General features: G+C 41.5%; 1 protein-coding gene across 3 annotated transcripts in view; it reads left to right on the forward strand.

The window, feature by feature from the left end:
* LOC139583986 (inositol 1,4,5-trisphosphate-gated calcium channel ITPR2-like) overlaps positions 1–20,211 on the forward strand; it is a 156,218-nt gene that overhangs the window by 65,389 nt on the left and 70,618 nt on the right. For all 3 annotated transcript variants that reach the window (XM_071415480.1, XM_071415477.1, XM_071415479.1), the window contains exon 38: positions 18,457–18,562. In XM_071415480.1, coding sequence (XP_071271581.1) covers positions 18,457–18,562 — 106 coding nt within the window. The remainder of the gene's footprint in view (positions 1–18,456; positions 18,563–20,211) is intronic.

Raw genomic sequence — 20,211 nt, forward strand, 5'->3', positions numbered from 1 at the left:
TGCCACAAATTTCTGTTTAAGACTACTATTGATGCCACAGAGGCTGATTTTTAACCAGAACATTTTTTTTTTTTAATTCCTCTTTAAGATGAAGCATGCTTGGTTGGTTCATATTGCACTGCCATGATGGAGCGGGTGGGCTGCACCCCGATCAGGTCTTGCAGGAGCCCACAGTGCTCTAGCCTCCTCTGTCTCTGTCTCTCTGTCTCTGCGTGTGTGGGTCCTGAGCCCAGACTTCTCATCAGTATTCTGTGGGCCTCTCCATGCTGTTATATAAGGCAGGCACTCGAGGACAAGCTCACACTGTGAGGGAGAAAGTGATGGATTAAGGGAGGGAGGGAGGAGGGATGGAGGTGGGAAAACTCTGAACAAACAAATCAATACTGCAGTGAGTGGGAGTGCTCCTCTCTCTCTCGCTCACTCTCTCCAACATGGGCCCGTGAAGTAGGGAGAGCGTGTTGGGAGAAAGTTATTACTGGGTTGGTGGTCACCTCTGGAGGGTAAAGTGAAGCCTGTCTGCTGCTAGTTGTAGTAGAGGATGATCAGGAGATGAGACTTTGAATAGTTTACACACAGTAAAAGTAGTGCTGTCTTGATATGCCATTGCCTTTTGGAGAATAGCACTGGTAATTGTATTGAGATCATGTCATGTTGCTAAATGTTATTCATAATCATACTCAAATACACAGGTGACTAAGCCAGAGCTTGTACTCTGATATGATATCATTCACAGAGTAAATGATGCATTCAAAAGCACTGTGACATTTACAAGTGGAAAACATATTGGTATGTTTAAAAAGACTAAGAATGTCTGTGTGTGTGTGTTCCGAGTGTGTATTTGTGGCATTGTGTGTGTGATACTTCGTTTTACTTCGTATTCTTATTTTTTTTAAACTGCATTGTTGTTTGGTGCTCGTAAGTAAGCATTTCACAGTAAGGTCTACTACACCTGTTGTATTCGGCGCATGTGACTAACATTTGATTTTAATATCCCCGTTGCCCTGAGTGTGGCGCTGCTGTCTCACTCCACAGGAGCGTGCAAGAAAAAGAAAGGGCAAGAAAAAGAGAGAAAGAGAAAAGCGACAGCAGAGGTTGGTGGATCCCTGGGGCGCAGTGAGTGGGAAGAGGAGGAGAGGGAGAACGAGCGCTCGAGTGAGTGGAAGAGAGAGAGGGAGAGAGAGAGCAAGGAAGGTAGCATGTGAAGAGCCATGTGAGCGGAGGGAAAAAAGCAGGCCGCGGCTGCGGGGCGAGGGATTGGAGGAGAGCGGCGTCTGCTCAGTCCATGAGGAGACGGGGCAGGGGGTGCACTTACGTAACCGCCTGCAGTGTCTGAGCCAGCGTCACGCGGACCATCACGTTCCCTCCTCTTTCTCTCTCTCACTAGAGCAAGTGTGAGCCTCTTTCTCATTCCCTCTCTCTTTCTATCACTCTGCCTGTCTGTCTCTCTCTCTGTCGCTCTCTTTGTCGCACTCTGGGTCGTGGCAGGGGCAGACAGTGAACTGACTGATGGATCTGCAGTAGGCTGAGAAGGATTTATCTTGTTTGGCCCTCTAGAGTGTAGTGTAATGTGTTTGGGTTATGAATAAGGACAGAGTTCATGTTTAGAGCTCTACCTGTTCCATGTGTCTGGTCTGAGGAAGGCACCGCATGGGGCAGGTATGAGTTTGGGATGAGTTTTGTGTACAGGGATGAGTAGGCGCGATGACAATGCTCTGTAGTTAAACCATTGCATTTATAATAAAATAATTTAGAGCCAGTCAATCAATTTTGTTTTGTAGGCAGGTGAAACTGACAATTGGGATTTCGAAGATTTGTGTACTGCAGTGCAGAAACATAACTATATGATAGTACCAGTGTCTTTATGAAAACCTAATGAGTTGCTCTTTAGATGTAGTTCGAAAAGTCACAGTATCTAATCAGGTAAAACACCTGTCTGCTGTGCAATCTGGTCATTGGCAATAAACGTGAGAAGACTGCTTTTAGGTTATCTCAACCAGGACACGTAAGGAGTGAATTATTTCATTTTGCCATGTGTTTCTGTGAGCATTCACATGTGTGCATGTGTGTCCTGTGTATGCGTAAACATGGCTCCCGTGTTTGTTACAAAGGAAAAAGCGGCACTCTCTCTCTCTCTCCTTTCTCTCTCTGTAACTCTTGCCAAGTTTCACACCAGCCGCCCTAGACAAAGCAGCTTGACGGATTACCAAACAACTTCACCAGTCAGCTAGTCGCACACACACACATACAGTGCCTTGCAAAAGTATTCAGACTCTTTGGATTTCTTCACATTTTGTGTGGGTGCATGGAGTTTCCTACGACACATTGGTGCGGCTGGCTTCCGGGTTAAGCGGGCAGTGTGTCAAGAAGCTGTGAGAGGTTGGGATAAATTTGGCCTGGGTGGGTAAGAGAGGGCAAGGATGGGAGGTGGTGATAAGCTTGGCTTTGATAGATATGGGAGGGAGGGTGGGACAAGTTTGAGTGAGCAAAGATGGGAGGTTGGTATAATGTTGGCTTGGGTGGGGTAAAAGGGGGGGGGGCTGGGTCGGGGTGGTGGAGAGGGATGGATTTGCTTTGGAAGAGAGGGAAGGAGGGACATGGAGAGAGAGGCTTCATCCAGGGGTTTGGGATGGGGTTACTGGGAGGGCATCAGACACTTCTCTAACCTGTCTGGCTCCGGGGTTCCGCTAGCGGAACTCCTCCCACATTCCACTGAAAAGGCAGAGCGCTGAATTCAAAAAAATATTTTTTAGAAATATTTAACTTTCACACATTAACAAGTCCAATACAGCAAATGAAAGATACACATCTTGTGAATCCAGCCAACATGTCCGATTTTTAAAATGTTTTACAGCGAAAACACCACGTATATTTATGTTAGCCGCCCACCAAATACAAAAAAGGACAGACATTTTTCACAGCACAGGTAGCATGCACAAAACCAACATAACTAACCAAGATCTAACCAAGAAACAACTTCATCAGATGACAGTCCTATAACATGTTACACAATAAATCTATGTTTTGTTCGAAAAATTTGCATATTTGAGGTATAAATCAGTTTTACATTGCAGCTACCATCACAGCTACCGTCAAAAATAGCACAGACGCAGCCAGAGTAATTATAGAGACCAACGTGAAATACCTAAATACTCGTCATAAAACATTTCTGAAAAATCGATGGTGTACAGCAAATTAAAGACAAACATCTTGTGAATCCAGACAATATTTCCGATTTTTTTAGTGTTTTACAGCGAAAACACAATATAGCATTATATTAGCTTACTACAATAGCCTACCACACTACCGCATTCATTCATCAAGGCACGTTAGCGATAGCAATAGGCACGTTAGCGATAGCGAATAAACCAGCAAAAGATATTAATTTTCACTAACCTTCATAAACCTTCATCAGATGACAGTCCTATAACATCAGGTTATACATACACTTATGTTTTGTTTGAAAATGTGCATATTTAGAGCTGAAATCAGTGGTTATACATTGTGCTAATGTAGCATCTTTTTCCCAGAATGTGCGGATATTTTTCTAAAACTCACCTATTCTGACCAAATAACTATTCATAAACATGACTAAAAAATACATGTTGTATAGGAAATGATAGATACACTAGTTCTTAATGCAATCGCCGTGTTAGAATTCAAAAAATAACTTCATTACGACATCCAGCTTATGTTATAGCGAGAGCGTGCCCAAAATCTGGGCGCTACCTAATAGTACACATGTTCGACAGATATATGAAATAGCATCATAAAATGGGTCCTACTTTTGATGATCTTCCATCAGAATGTTGTACAAGGGGTCCTTTGTCGTGAACAATCGTTGTTTGGTTTTAGAACGTCCTCTTCTCCAGTCAATTAGCACGGAAAGCTAGCAAAGTAGCGCGAAGCTCTCCTTCCTGAACAAAGGCACACAACGCAACACGCCTAACGTCCCGAAAAAATTTAAATAATCTAATAAAACTATATTGAAAAAACATACTTTACGATGATATTGTCACATTTATCAAATAAAATCAAAGCCGGAGATATTAGTGGTCTATAACGACAGCTTTCCAGAAGGCAATCCCAGGCTCCTTCTCGCGCTTTCCAGAAAACAGGAAATGGGTGACACGTCATGCCATTATTCCACCTCAGACCAAGATAAACACTCCATTTCTTCTCTCACTGCCTATTGACATCTAGTGGAAGGTGTATGATGTGCATGTATACTAATACGTATCAAGCCCATTTATAGGCAGGCCCTAGAACAGAGCATCGTTTTCAGATTTTCCACTTCCTGATCAGGAAGATTGCTGCAAAAATGAGTTCTGTTTTACTCACAGATATAATTCAAACGGTTTTAGAAACTAGAGAGTGTTTTCTATCCAATAGTAATAATAATATGCATATTGTACGAGCAAGAATTGAGTACGAGGCCGTTTAAATTGGGCACGATTTTCCCCCAAAGTGAAAACAGCGCCCTCTGTCCTCAACAGGCTAAGGTGTGCGTGGGGCCTCCACTCATTCAATTTCAGTCTCTCTGTGGACCCACTCTCCCCAAGTAGACCCCCACCAGCCACTATACTTTAATTTATAAGGTAATACATACTGACCGCAGTACTTAAGTGGCAGTCTTTCTCCAATATATGTACAATGACATAATCCAATTTTTTTGGTACATTATGAGACGGGTTGGAGCTTAAACCCCCTAAAAAGGCATACAAAGACTTTTTTTTAAATGTCTGCTCAGCTTACGTTCTGATATGCTCTATATATGTAATGTATACAATAACTATATATTTATACTATGATCATCCCATTCTGTGGAATGCTCACCGCCCCCTCATAGGTCATGTCTGCTAAAAATGTTTTATTTTGTTCTTCAATGATAGACGGAACAGATAAGGCTAAATTTGATTTTATACAAGTAAAGACCAAAAAATTCCAACTCATCACTTGATGGGGAGAGGAACATATGGTTCTTGAACACTTCAAGCGATTGTCAGCAGGTGTGGTTTTCTTTGCAAGAGTTATTTTTTTTAGAAGGAGAAATTTTATATTTAAAGAGGTGCTGGGTTGGAGAGGTCTGTGCTGCCACCGACCTGGCTGCCCTTGACCAGCACAAAAACATCCTGTGGCGGACTGCAGTAGCATTGAATAGTCCTCGAGATATGCAACTGTTCAGGGAAGTCAGAAACCAATACACGCAGTCAGTCAGGAAAGCAAAGGCAAGCTTTTTCAAACAGAAATTTGCATCCTGTAGCTCTAACTCCAAAAAGTTTTGGGACACTTAAGTCCATGGAGAACAGATCACTGACCATTTCGAATCCCACCGTACCTTCTCCGCTGTGCAATCCGGTTTCCGAGCTGGTCACGGGTGCACCTCAGCCACGCTCAAGGTCCTAAACGATATCATAACCGCCATCGATAAAAGACAGTACTGTGCAGCTGTCTTCATCGACCTGGCCAAGGCTTTCGACTCTGTCAATCACCATATTCTGTTTGGCAGACTCAATAGCTTTGGTTTCTCAAATGACTGCCTCGCCTGGTTCACCAACTACTTCTCAGATAGAGTTCAGTGTGTCAAATCGGAGGGCCTGTTGTCCGGACCTCTGGCAGTCTCTATGGGGGTGCCACAGGGTTCAATTCTCGGGCCGACTCTTTTCTCTGTATATATCAACGATGTCACTCTTGCTGCTGGTGATTCCCTGATCCACCTCTACGCAGACGACACCATTCTGTATACATCTGGCTCTTCTTTGGACACTCTTAACTCTCCTCCAAACGAGCTTCAATGCCATACAACTCTCCTTCCGTGGCCTCCAACTGCTCTTAAACGCTAGTAAAACCAAATGCATGCTCTTCAACCGTTCGCTACCCGCCCGCCCGACTAGCATCACTACTCTGGACGATTCTGACCTAGAATATGTGGACAATTACAAATACCTAGGTGTCTGGCTAGACTGTAAACTCTCCTTCCAGACTCATATTAAACATCTCCCATCCAAAATCAAATCTAGAATCGGCTTTCTATTTCGCAACAACGCTGCCAAACTTACATGAGTAAACTGACTATCCTACCGATCCTCGACTTCGGCGACGTCATTTACAAAATAGCTTCCAATACTCTACTCAGCAAACTGGATGCAGTCTATCACAGTGCCATCCGTTTTGTTACCAAAGCCCCTTATACCACCCACCACTGCGACCTCTATGCTCTAGTCGGCTGGCCCTCGCTACATATTCGTCGCCAGACCCACTGGCTCCAGGTCATCTATAAGTCTATGCTAGGTAAAGCTCTGTCTTATCTCAGCTCACTGGTCACGATAACAACACCCACCCGTGGCATGCGCTCCAGCAGGTATATCTCACTGGTCATCCCCAAAGCCAACACCTCTGGCCGCCTTTCCTTACAGTTCTCTGCTGCCAGTGACTGGAACGAATTACAAAAATCGCTGAAGCTGGAGACTTATATTTCCCTCACAAACTTTAAACATCAGCTATCTGAAGCAGCTTACCGATCACTGCAGCTGTACATAGCCCATCTGTAAATAGCCCACCCAATCTACCTACCTCATCCCCATATTATTTTATTTACTTTTCTGCTCTTTTGCACATCAGTATTTCTACTTGCACATCATCATCTGCTCATTTATCACTCCAGTGTTAATTTGCTAAACTGTAATTACTTCGCTACTATGGTCTATTTATTGCCTTACCACCTCACGCCATTTGCACACACTGTAAATAGTCTTTCTTTTTTTCTATTGTGTTATTGACTGTACGCTTGTTTATTCCATGTGTAACTCTGTGTTGTTGTTTGTGTCGCACTGCTTTGCTTTATCTTGACCAGGTCGCCGAAGTTGTAAATGAGAACTTGTTCTCAACTAGCTTACCTGGTTAAATAAAGGTAAAATAAAATACTGTAGTAACGTCAGCGGGGATCCTGATAAATAAGAATACACCCTTTTCCCTTTATATCCCAGCACATGGACCAAGAAGGCAGTGTTCTAATGTTGAATTGTACCTTACATGGGGACAAATACACATTGATTTAATTGATTATCCCACCAGGTGTAAATCTGATGTTTTTAGATAAATTCAAACTATTCGAGATCAGATCCAGACAGGAACTATTATTTTAGCAGGTGACATTTAGCAGTAAATCATACTTTTGATAAGATTGACAGACGTAGTAATAAAAAAGGCACATTTTAGGGAGGTTCCAAAGAGGCTGAAAAATCTTAATCTCTACAAATAATTTAAAGGACACCTGGAAATTACTATTCCCAACTACAAATGACTATTCCTTTGTTTCTCAAGGTAAGAAAAGCTATTCATGAATTGACAAAAAAAAATATTTAAAAAATGCACTCAACAATTTACTGGATTAAAAAGAATCCTTTTTGACGAAAGCCAACAACTACAAGTTAAACTCAAATAAAGCATACTACATAATGGCAAATTAACCTGGTAAATACCTTGCAGCTTTCACAAAACGAATACACGCTAAACCAGTTATAATTTTAAAAGATAAAGATAAAATGCTGTAAATAGAAACACCAATGCAATTAATGACCGTTTGAAATGCTTCTATGAAAATGTATATAAATCATAAATAAACAACAGTTGACTCTATATGCTTCTTAGACTCAACAACCCTGAAGCAATTATCAGCAGACAAAAAATAATCACTAAAGATCACCCAAAAGTAGCACCCCTAGTCTTAATACATACTTAATACATATTAGTCGATCACGGTTTATTAAAAATAGACAGTTACAAACAAATACAAGAACATGTTTCAGTTTAATAGTATATGCAAAAAAAACAAAGTGTGTGTGTACTGTATGTATACATATAGTGGCTTGCGAAAGTATTCCCCCCTGGCATTTTTTTTGCCTTACAACCTGGAATTAAAATAGATTTTTTTGGGGGGGGTTGTATCATTTGATTTACACAACATGCCTACCACTTTGAAGATGCAAAATATTTTTTCTTGTGAAACAAACAAGAAATAAGACAAAAAAACTGAACTTGAGCGTGCATAACTACAAACTTCTACATTGTAGAATAATAGTGAAGACATCAAAACTATGAAATAACACATATGGAATCATGTAGTAACCAAAAAAGTGTTAAACATATCAATTTATTTTATATTCTTCAAAGTAGCCACCCTTTGCCTTGATGAAAGCTTTGCACACTCTTGGCATTCTCTCAAACAGTTTCACCTCAAAGGCTTTTTAAACAGTCTTGAAGGAGTTCCCGCATATGCTGAGCACTTGTTGGCTGCTTTTCCTTCACTCTGCGGTCCACAACTCATCCCAAACCATCTCAATTGGGTTGAGTTCGGGTGATTATGGAGGCCAGGTCATCTGATGCCCAGCTCGATTGCTCTCCTTCTTGGTCAAATAGCCTTTACACAGCCTGGAGGTGTTGGGTCATTGTCCCGTTGAAAAACAAATGATAGTCCACTAACAGCAAATCAAATAGGATCAAATGTTATTTGTCACATGCGCCGAATACAACAGGTGTAGACCGTACAGTGAAATGCTTACTTAAACAACAATGCAGTTTTCAGAAAAAGTGTAAAGGATTTACTTAAATAAACTGAAGTATAAAATAATTGAGGTAATATGTTCAGTTGAAGTCAGAAGTTTACATACACCTTAGCCAAATACATTTAAACTCAGTTTTTCACAATTCCTGACATTTAATCCTAGTAAAAATTCCCCTATCTTAGGTCAGTTAGGATCACCACTTTATTTTAAGAATGTGAAATGTCAGAATAATAGTAGAGAGTGATTTATTTCAGCTTTTATTTCTTTCATCACATTCCCAGTGGGTCAGAAGTTTACATACACTCAATTAGTATTTGGTAGCATTGCCTTAAACAATTTAAACTTGTGTCAAACGTTTCAGGTAGCCTTCTACGAGCTTCCAGTAAATTGGGTGAATTTTTTCCCATTCCTCCTGACAGAGCTGGTGTAACTGAGTCAGGTTTGTATGCTTCCTTGCTCGCACACGCTTTTTCAGTTCTGCCCACACATTTTCTATAGGATGGGGTCAGGGCTTTGTGATGGCCACTCCAATATTTTGACTTTGTTGTCCTTAAGCCATTTTTCCACAACTATGGAAGTATGCTTGGGGTCATTGTCCATTTGGAAGACCCATTTGCGACCAAGCTTTAACTTCCTGACTGATGTCTTGAGATGTTTCTTCAATATATCCAAATAATTTTCCTACCTCATGATGCCATCTATTTTGTGAAGTGCATCAGTCCCTCCTGCAGCAAAGCACCCCCACAACATGATGCGGCCACCCCTGTGCTTCACGATTGGGATGGTGTTCTTCAGCTTGCAAGCTTCCCCCTTTTTCCTCAAAACATATCAATGGTCATTATGGCCAAACACTTCTATTTTTGTTTCTTCAGACCGTGGGGCATTCCTCCAAAAAGTACGATCTTTGTCCCCATGTCCAGTTGCAAACCGTAGTCTGGCTTTTTTATGTCGGTTTTGGAGTAGTGGCTTCTTCCTTGCTGAGTGGCCTTTCAGGTTATGTCGATGTAGGACTCGTTTTACTGTGGATATAGATACTTTTGTACCTGTTTCCTACAGCATCTTCACAAGGTCCTTTGCTGTTGTTCTGGGATTGAATTGCACTTTTCGCTCAAGTACATTCATCTCTAGGATACAGAACACGTCTCCTTCCTGAGCGGTATGATGGCTCCGTGGTCCCATGGTGTTTATACTTGCGTACTATTGTTTGTACAGATGAATGTGGTACCTTCAGGCGTTTGGAAATTGCTCCCAAGGATGAACCAGACTTGTGGAGGTCTACATTTTTTTTCTGAAGTCTTGGCTGATTTATTTTGATTTTCATGATGTCAAGCAGAGGCACTGAGTTTGAAGGTAGGCCTTGAAATACATCCACAGGTACAACTCCAATTTACTCAAATTATGTCAATTAGCCTATCAGAAGCTTCTAAAGCCATGACATCATTTTCTGGTATATTCCAAGCTGTTTCAAGACACAGTAAACTTTTGACCCACTGGAATTGTGATACAGTGAATTGTAAGTGAAATAATCTGTCTGTAAACAATTGTTGGAAAAATGACTTGTGTCATGCACAAAGTAGATGTCCTAACCGACTTGCCAAAACTATAGTTTATTAACAAGAAATTTGTGGAGTGGTTGAAAAACAAGTTTTAATGACTCCAACCTAAGTGTATGTAAACTTCCGACTTCAACTGTATATGTATATACATACACACACACAGACACAGACACACATACACACAGACACAGACACACATACACACAGTACTGGTCAAACGTTTGGACACGCCTACTCATTCAAGGGTTTTACTTTCTTTTTACTATTTTCTACATTGTAGAATGAAGACGTCAAACTATGAAATAACACACATGGAATCATGTAGTAACCCAAACATGTAATTTGTGATATTTCTTTCCTCCTTAATGTGTTTGAGCCAATTCTTGTGTTGTGACAATGTAGGGGTGGTATACAGAATATAGCCCTATTTGGTAAAAGACCTAGTCCATATTATGGCAAGAACGAACAGCTGAAATAAACAAAGAGAAACGACAGTCCATAATTTTAAGACATGAAGGTCAGTCAATTTGTTAAACACTTTTTTGGGTTACTAAATGATTCCATAGTTTGATGTCTTCACTATTGTTCTTCAATGTAGAAAATAGTAAATATAAAGAAAACCCCTTGAATGAGTAGGTGTGTCCAAACTTTTGACTGGTAATTTATATTATAAAATACAAAAATATCTCTGATTTTAGTTTGATTAGGAACTCTTTTAGCCTCAGGGCTAGTCTTCCAAGAGTCCTTAAGAAATGTAAAAAACATACAGAAATTAGAAGACTAACAAAAGAAAAAGTAAAAGCACAAAAATACAAACAAAAGCCACATTCCTATTACCTACAGTATACATATTACGAGTTACACTCCCCAGCATATACCCCCCCCCCCCCCTTCTTAAAACAACTATTTGGCGAGTTTCTGTCAAGAAGTTCCAGGACTTTACTGCCCTGAAGCTACAATCTAATTTGGTTTTGGTGATCTATAGGTGGGCTTGGTTCTGCTCTGTGTGTTACGAGAGTGTTTGTCTTTGACCATATCCAGTTTATCATGGATAGCGTTTGGTCTTTCAGAGTGGTGAATTTTATGAAAAAGGATTAGTATATTATTTTTAGAATTTCCTTGAGTCAGCCATTCGAGTGCATTATGTAATTCTATGGAAGACCTCTCGTAACCACATTGCGGAATGATTACCGCTGCCTTATTTTGTGCTATCTGCATTCTCTTTAGGTCACCAACACTTGCATTACTCCAGACGACAGAGCAGTAGTTCATTTGACTATGGATGAGAGCTTGTGTGATCTGTAAAAAATTTGCTCTGGCATATATTTTGCAATCCTTCTGAGCATATAGGAGGTGCTGGTGATTTTGTTGCAGAGCTGTGAAATGTGTAATCACGAAGAGATACTGTTGTCTAGCAGCACACCTAACAGCCTAGTCTCTGAAACCTCTTCTATGGGTGTTCCGCCAACTGTTCGCTGTAAGGAGGGTAGTTTCTTCCTTCTCCTCTTCGTACATATCAGCATTGCCTTGGTTTTCTTTGTATTTAGCACTCATTTGTTTTGGGTGATACAATTTGAAGTACTTATCATGTCAGCTTAAAGAGCCTCTTTTAGCTGCCCTACAGAATTGATTGTTACATAGTCCGTGGTATCATCAGCTAAACATGGTTGCCATAGGATTGGAGAGCACCCGAGGGAGGTCATTTGAATACAGCAAGTACATAAGAGGTCCTAGGCAACTGCCTTATGGGACACCACAGCATACAGATTGAGGTTCCGCATAGGCATCATTTATGAATTTAAACTATCTTGTCAACAGAAAGCAGAACTGTTTATTTGAATTGTATTTATTTAACCTTTATTCAACCAGGAAGGCCTCATTGAGATTTGAAATCTCTTTTTCAAGAGCGTAGTAATCTAGTAAAAACCATAGAATTCACAAGAGTATAACAAAATAATAAAATAGCAAATTAAAAACATTGACAGGTCAGGGAATCAGTCTCAAAATCCTTCATCAGTGATTTAAAAACACCAATAACCGTCTTAGTGAGGTGTTATGAAATGCATAAAAAACAATTTCATCAACAGTATATTATGATCAACAAGGTCAAAAGCAGCACTGAAATCAAGTGGATTATGTATTAAACCACCCAGACACATCAAAGATACAGTCATCCTTCTGAACTGAGCTACAGGACAGGAATGAAACTGCTCAGGGATGTTACCATGAGGCCATTGGTAATTTTAAAAAGCTACAGAGTTCATTGGCTGTGATGGGAGAGAACTGAGGATGGACCAAACACATTGCAGTGAATCCACAATAATGGCCTAAATGACAGTGAAAAGAAAAATACTAATATTCCAAAACATGCAGCAAGGCACTAAAGTAATACAATAAAAAAAACACAGGAAAGGAATACACTTCTTGCCCTAAATGCAAAGCATTGTGTTTGAGGCAAATCCAACATAACACATCACTGAGTAACTGCCTCATTTTAAAGCATTGTTGTGGCTGCATCATGGTATGGGTATGCTTGACATCGGCAAATACTGGTGAGTCTTTCAGGATAAAAATAAACGAGATGTAGCTAAGCACTGGCAAAATCCTAGAGGAAAACCTGCTTTAGTCTGATTTACACCAGAGACTGGGAGAGGAATTCACCTCTCAGCAGGACAAAAACCTACAACACAAAGCTAAATCTACACTGTTTTTGCTTACCTAGAAGGCTGAATGTTCCTGAGTGTCCAAGGTACAGTTTTTACTTCATTCTGCTTGAAAATCTATGGCAAGTCTTGAAAATTGCTGTCTAGCCATGATCGCCAACATCTTGACAGAGCTTGAAGAATTTTGAAAAGAGTAATGGGTACATGTTGCACAATCCAGGTGTGCAAAGCTCTTAGAGACATGCCCAGAAAGACTCACAGCTGTAATCAATGCCAAAGATGTTTCTAACACGTATTGACTCAGGGAGCTGAACACTTATGCAAACTATATTACTATATTTTAATTTTTGCATTTTTCTTCCACTTTGACAGAGTATTGTGTTTAGATTGTTGACAAAAAAAAGAAATGTTGTGTCCCACTTTAACACAAAAAAATGTGAAGAAATCGAAGGGGTCTAAATACTTTTGCAAGGCGTTGTACACACACAGGCACAAGCACAATGCGTCACGCAGTGTAAAATAGCTTAGCCTCATCCCTCCACTCATCCGCTCATTCACATGCAGCCAGCCAGGGCAGCGTTGGCTCAGTCACTGATACCAGACAGGCCTTAACCCCTGACTTGCCCTAACCTAGACTCTCCCTGACACTTAGTCTGACACTAAGTGTTCTGTCTTTGTGAGGAGAAAATGTCACCCTTTTAAGGGGCTTCAGAGATGGGTGTTTAAGTGTGTGTGCTTTTTGGACATTTGCTTTTGTGTCTGTTTTTCTAGTGTGTGTGTTTCTTTTGGCTGGGGTTTTCCCCTCAATTCTCTATCATTCTCTGACTTGAGGTCTGTGGTCTCCATGGTGATGGACCAGCACATGTTTACCTGTCTCGCCCGGGACTCCTGCAGGCACAGGGGGTCTCCTGTAGAGCAGGTGTTCTTAAACTGTTAAGCTCGAGACCCTAATGAGAAATTGACTGTTCTCCCATGACCCAAATGGTCTTCCAAATTATGAAATATTGCATGATTATAGATGTTTTCTCATAACCCGCGACCCACCTCTCACAAACCTAGGGCCAACTTTGGGTCCCGACCCAGACTTCAAGAAACCATGCTGTAGAGATGCCTCTCAATTGCCTCTCAGGCCACCTGAACACACTTTCAATTCCAAGTATTCTCAAATCTATGGAGGAGAAGTTGTACATGTGAATGGATGGATAAGTGGCTTGAGTTCTGCAGGGACCGTATTCAAAGTTGGGGTGCTGAACTAGGATCAGGTCTCCCTTGGCCATGTAATCTCATTCATTAAGATCTAAAGGTTAAAACTGATCCCAAATCAGCACTCCTACTATAAGATGCTTGAATAAGGACCCAGGCTTCCATCTATGAATAAAGGGAGCTCTCATCATTCTCAACATCATTTAGATGCAGTTTACTGTGCCTTTAATTGGAGCTGAACTTTAAAATCAGAACATTCAGAATGTGTGTGCGTGCAACGATAGGGGTGTGTGTGCTTGGTGCCCTACCATATAACCGCTGGTCATCACACAGTCCTCCTGACAAAAACAAACCCTATGCCGTGAACCTATCTAACAATGTTAGCGAATCACATGCGCCACTTCCAAAGTGAACCTGCCGGCAAAGGGTCAGCCACTGGAGGAATGCTTTGTTTATGCGCTCATTCTGCTATTTGTCTAAAAATCACAAATCTGACCAATTGCTCTCACATGCAGCTGTTAAGTTGTTTTGCTGCCTGACCTCTTTGTGGGGGAAAGAATTTCAAACGGTAGCGAGGAGTATGACAATGAGCTATGAGACAATATAAGGAAAAGTGTGTGTGTGTGTGTGGGGAGGCATGCTAACCTTGAGTTCCAGGTCCATTCGATTCTTCCCCAAGGGGTTGATGGAGTTGACTATCAGAGCTATGAGTATGTTTATGCCATTGAACTCGTGCTTGGCTATACAGGATTGGGACAACAATAGGTTGAGCGGAAAACACTTTAAAATTAGAATATATTTCCATTGTCGGTATAATAGTGAAGCTGGCAGAGAACGGGCGAGTGGTCTGCCACATGAAGGGAGCAGAGTTCTGCAGGACTACAGCTAGAGAGTGGGGTGCAGGCAGGGTCCGCTAAGGAAGAAGGTAGAGAGATAGGAAGGTAGAGAGATGAAGACTAAGATGATGTAAGAGATTGCATAGAGTGAAGAGAGAGAAGTCACTCTCGGGTCCTCTTGTCCAGGGAGCAACGGCAGCACTGATCCCTAACAGCTCCCATCATCGTGTTTTAGACTCCCTCACAGCCGGTCTGATGGCTGTAATGTTGGTGTAACGTTGATGGTGTGTTGCTATAGAGTTACCAGTGTTGCTATAGCATTGCTGTAGTGTTGCTATAGGTTTCATGCCCAAACAGGAAGAGATTTTAGGTGCATTGATTTTCCCCCTCCATTTGTCTTTTGAAGCAGCGTCTCACAACTAGGTGATATGGATGGGCAGGATGTTCACGCTCAGATTTCATTTGGTTTCTGTTTGGTTTTTGGACATTGGCTGCATTTCATAACACCAATGTTATGATATGAAATGTGATGGATCAGTGACTCTCTTTATAATTGCTCACATTACATCCTACAAATTTCATATGGAAATAAGGAGCATGTAAATATGTACTGTAGGCCTATAGTAAGTTGAATTGAGTTTTGAGTTTTGATTGTAAACTTCCTATGTTCTCAGACTAAAAGACTTAAGAAAACATGGAGCATGGGAATTAATGCTTAATCTAACGATCTGTTGAATGTTCTGTCTGACGTTGAACATCCTCTGATCTGCTTTTCCTTTCAGTGCTTCTCATGGTTGTTATTGGATCAATAGCCTATACTTTAGTAAGCTGGTGAATAATGCTATGATACAGCACACCAGAGGGCCGGTTACACAGACTGTATTCCCTCCAATCATACTTACTGTAAGTTGATCCACCCTGCTTCCTGTCTCTGCTCCTGCTCAGCCATGTGGAAACACCTTAACAGGAGCCACACACACACACATTCTAGTGTAACACAAGACCAGTGTTTCCCCTCTGCTATCAATAGACACCTGTGTCTGTGTTCACAAAGCATCTCAGACTAGGAGTGCTGATCTAGGATCAGATCCACCCCCTACCCATAAAATCTTATTCATTCTGATGTAATCTGCTAAACTGATTCTAATTGAGTTGGCCCATATTCATAAAACGAGTAGGAGTGCTTATGTAGGATCAGGTCCCACATCTAATTAATTAGATTCTACATCAGTCAGCCTCTGAGACACTTTATGAATTAGAGCCCTGGCCTGTGAGACCTCGTGTCTGTTGTGGTGAGACTTTCACACTTTGCACAAGCAAGAACTCAGATTGGAAAATCTTCAGCCAACTTTTTCATTGCAACTTCTCTAACTTTCCCCTCCCTGGCTGGCCCCGGTAGTACCACCTATAATTGACCGTAGTCTGACTCCAAGAGCATGCTCTGTTGCTGGGCTCTGCTTTCACTAGCTTCCCCTGAGAGCCTGGAGCTTTGTCTGTCTTGGGCTGGGGCTCTATTCCCAGCCTCCTGCCTGAGACGTGAGACCTCCTGAACAAGCATGGAGGAGAGGTGAGCTCAGCCCGCATTCTCTCTCTCCCTCCCTCTCTTCTGCTGCCCAGCCAGAGTTGGAGACATCTCCAGACGAGGTGGATGTATGGAGAGGAGAGGGAGGGAGGCGTGGTTGAGTTTGGGGGCGGATAGAGGTTTTGGCGAACTGCTCATCTCCACCTCGGACACCCAGAGCCGCAGTGTGGCGTGCCGGCGCACATTTTAAAAACCCATTAGGCTTGATCTTCTTTCCCTCCCTCCCTCTCTCTCCATGCAGCAGCAGACAGATGAGTCAGGCTGGCACGACTCTCCCTCAATCTCTCGCTCTCTCTCTCTATGCTGCTCTTTTCTCCACCTCCCTCTGCAGAGCTGGCCAGCAGACTGCATCACCTGAGGGGGATGCATCTAGGCAGGCAGGGAGGGAGGTAGGGTGAGAGACTGGGGAGCCCCACACCTCAAACCCCCTGCCTGCTGCACTCTACCTCTCTTTTAGGCTGTGTGAAAGAATGGCGCAAGACAGACGTCTCCTTTTATAAAAGTAGAAATGTTAATGTCAAACACGATTCCATCTGCAATCAATCAAAAGGAAACGTATTGCTGTTGCCTTAAAAGACAGCTCAGTGTTCGTTTGCGCTCTGTGTACATGTCTATATGTCTGATTTGAGTAGGAATGAGCCGAGTTGGCTCACTGATATCATCATCTGTTATCAATGAAGGGTCTGTGTGTTTCTGTGTTTGTTTCTGTGTGCAAACCTGTTTGGAGACGCCGCTCTCAGCCAGACAGTGCAGGCAGTCGGTCGTCAGTGCTGACTGCAGATGAGTTAGTGTTTACTGAGATGGGGAATATCAGCTGCACGTGCTCTCTATCTACCAGAACACTGCTCCTTTCCTCAGAACACTTAGTTGAAGGGCTTCAGCTCAACTTTTCAACTTTTCTCTGGACTGAACCTTTGATCAACTTCACTTTTACCTTTTCAGTTTTTTTCCTCCTCTCTGTGGTATCCCATGCGAGAAAGGTTGGTTGTTTGTCATGACACAGCTCTCTGTGGTACTTACCATGGAAACGGGCTGACCCCTGTGTCCATCCCTCTCTCCATCCATCCCTCATTTGCTGTGCTCTTAAATAATACATCTTGGTAGTAAAAAAGAGTGAGTCTCTTGAGCATACATGTTTTCTACATGCCAGACAAGTTTTAACAGTCAGTCACACATGCATATTATGCAATCGGAGAGAGTGGGTGATTATTTCAGTGTCTCTCTAGAGGGCAAAGGTCACAAGTGGAGTCTCTACCCAGAGGCGCAAACTAAAAGAGAGAGGGAGAGAAAGAGAGAGAACCCCCGCTCTCCGTCTGGCTTCCCTCGTGATTTCCTAGCCAGCCACCACCAGGTGTTATGTAACACATACACTCAGTCTTCCTTGTGTGTTCTCCCAGGGGAAGCACAGGATCTGTTCCTAGCACACTGCTCAGCTCAGTTTCCTTCTTCCCCTTCTTTCTTTCTCTCTCACAGGAAGAAGTCGCTTCATCCTAGAATGCAATTTGAATGATTACATCCATGTTACTTATGTAACGATCTCACTCGCGATGTCATCATTTTATATGAAACCAATAGTGGAATATTGGCACCGTATGGCCACAGTGTACAGCATGTGTGTAGGATGTACCACAGATATAAAAGCTATTTCCTAGAATGGCCAAGGCCCCTCATGAACACACTCAATATGGCCGGCATAGTATTGTCATTCTGTATCAATGGCAAAAGCTATCTTCTATGAATAAACTCTGATACATGGAAAGACTAAGAATATGTCTGTGTTCCAAGTGGCACCTTATTCCCTATGGGTTCTGGTCAACAGTAGCACACTATAATGGTTACAGGAGCCATCTGGGATGCAACCTTTGTGTCATGATTGATTAAGCATTGAAAATATGTTTTTCTTTGGTGTCTGGTTGTTGATGGGAAGCACAAACAATGAGCGAACCTCACCGTGTGTGTGCGCCTGCCTGCCTGCCTGTGTTCATGTTTCTGTCTGGCATAAAACAGACACATTCTGGTGTGGATTTAATCTTTTCAATTTCTCTCCTCCTGCAGGGAAATGTGTTAAGGCATATTCTCCTCACTCGCTACTTTGGAAATCAAAGGCTTCTCTCCAAATCAGAGTTTGGGAGCGGGAACAGCTCGGCTGGAGGCTTTGGAGGTACTAAACACGACCCCGAATAACCCCAACTATACCTTAACAATACTCCCTGTTACTTGTGGGGAGTGAGCAGATAACATGCATTATTGTTTACTGGTAGCCTGCCTCCATAGGTTATTATTTCCTCATATGCTGTAATCATAGGTTATTATTTCCTCATATGCTGTGATCATAGGTTGTTATTTACTCATAGTCTGTAATCATAGGTTATTATTTCCTCATATGCTGTGATCATAGGTTGTTATTTACTCATAGGCTGTAATCATAGGTTGTTATTTACTCATAGGCTGTAATCATAGGTTGTTATTTACTCATAGGCTGTAATCATAGGTTGTTATTTACTCATAGGCTGTAATCATAGGTTGTTATTTACTCATAGGCTGTAATCATAGGTTGTTATTTACTCATAGGCTGTAATCATAGGTTGTTATTTACTCATAGGCTGTAATCTATAAACAAACAGCACAGGAATTAAATTATCGACATCCTATTGATCACATCTTTACTAATGTTGCAGAAATTTGCATTAAAGCAGTATTCAAATCCATTGGATGTAGTGATCACAATATAGTAGCCATATCTAGGAAAACCAAAGTTCCAAGGGCTGGGCCTACTATAGTGTATAAGAGGTCATACAATAAGTTTTGTAGTGATTCCTATGTTGTTGATGTAAAGAATATGTGTTGGTCTGTGGTGTGTAATGAGGAGCAACCAGATACTGCACTTGACACATTTATGAAATTGCTTAACCCAGTTACTAATAACCATGAACCCATCAAGAAAATGACTGTAAAAACTGTTAAAACCCCGTGGATTGATGAGGAATTGAACATTTGTATGGTTGAGAGATATGAGGCAAAAGGAATGGCAAATATGTCTGGCTGCACAACCGATTGGCAAACATATGGCAAATTGAGAAATCATGTGACTTAACTGAATAAGAAGAAACTACACTATGAAACAAAGATAAATTACATAAAGAATGATAGTAAAAAGATTTGGAGCACCTTAAATTTCGGCTCCATCATTCATTGAATTAAGTGGCTCATTCATCACAAAACCCACTGATATTGCCAACTACTTGAATGATTTTTTCATTGGCAAGATTAGCAAATGTAGGCATAACATTTCAACAACAAATGCTGAACCTACACATCCAAGTATAACTGATCCAATTATGAAAGACCAGCATTGTAGTTTTGAATTCCGTAAAGTGAGTGTGGAAGAAGTGAAAAAATTGTCTATCAACAATGACAAGCCACCGGGGTCTGACAACTTGGATGGAAAATGACTGAGGATCATAGCAGACAATATTGCCACTCCTATTTGCAATATATTCAATCTAAGCCTACTAGAAAGTGTGCCCCCTCAGGCCTGGAAGGAAGCAAAAGTAATTTCGCTTCTCAAGAATAGTAAAGCCTCCTTTGCTGGCTCAAAGTGTGCAAAGCTGTCATCAAGGCAAAGGGTGGCTACTTTGAAGAATCTCAAATAAAACATATATTTTGATTTCTTTAACAATTGTTTTGGTTACTACATGATTCCATATGTGTTATTTCATAGTTTTGATCTCTTCACTATTATTCTATAATGTAGAAAAATAGTTAAATTAAAGAAAAACCCTTGAATGAGTATGTGTGTCCAACGTTTTG

This window comes from Salvelinus alpinus, chromosome 9 (assembly GCF_045679555.1).
Source record: "Salvelinus alpinus chromosome 9, SLU_Salpinus.1, whole genome shotgun sequence".
Lineage (NCBI taxonomy): Eukaryota > Metazoa > Chordata > Actinopteri > Salmoniformes > Salmonidae > Salvelinus > Salvelinus alpinus.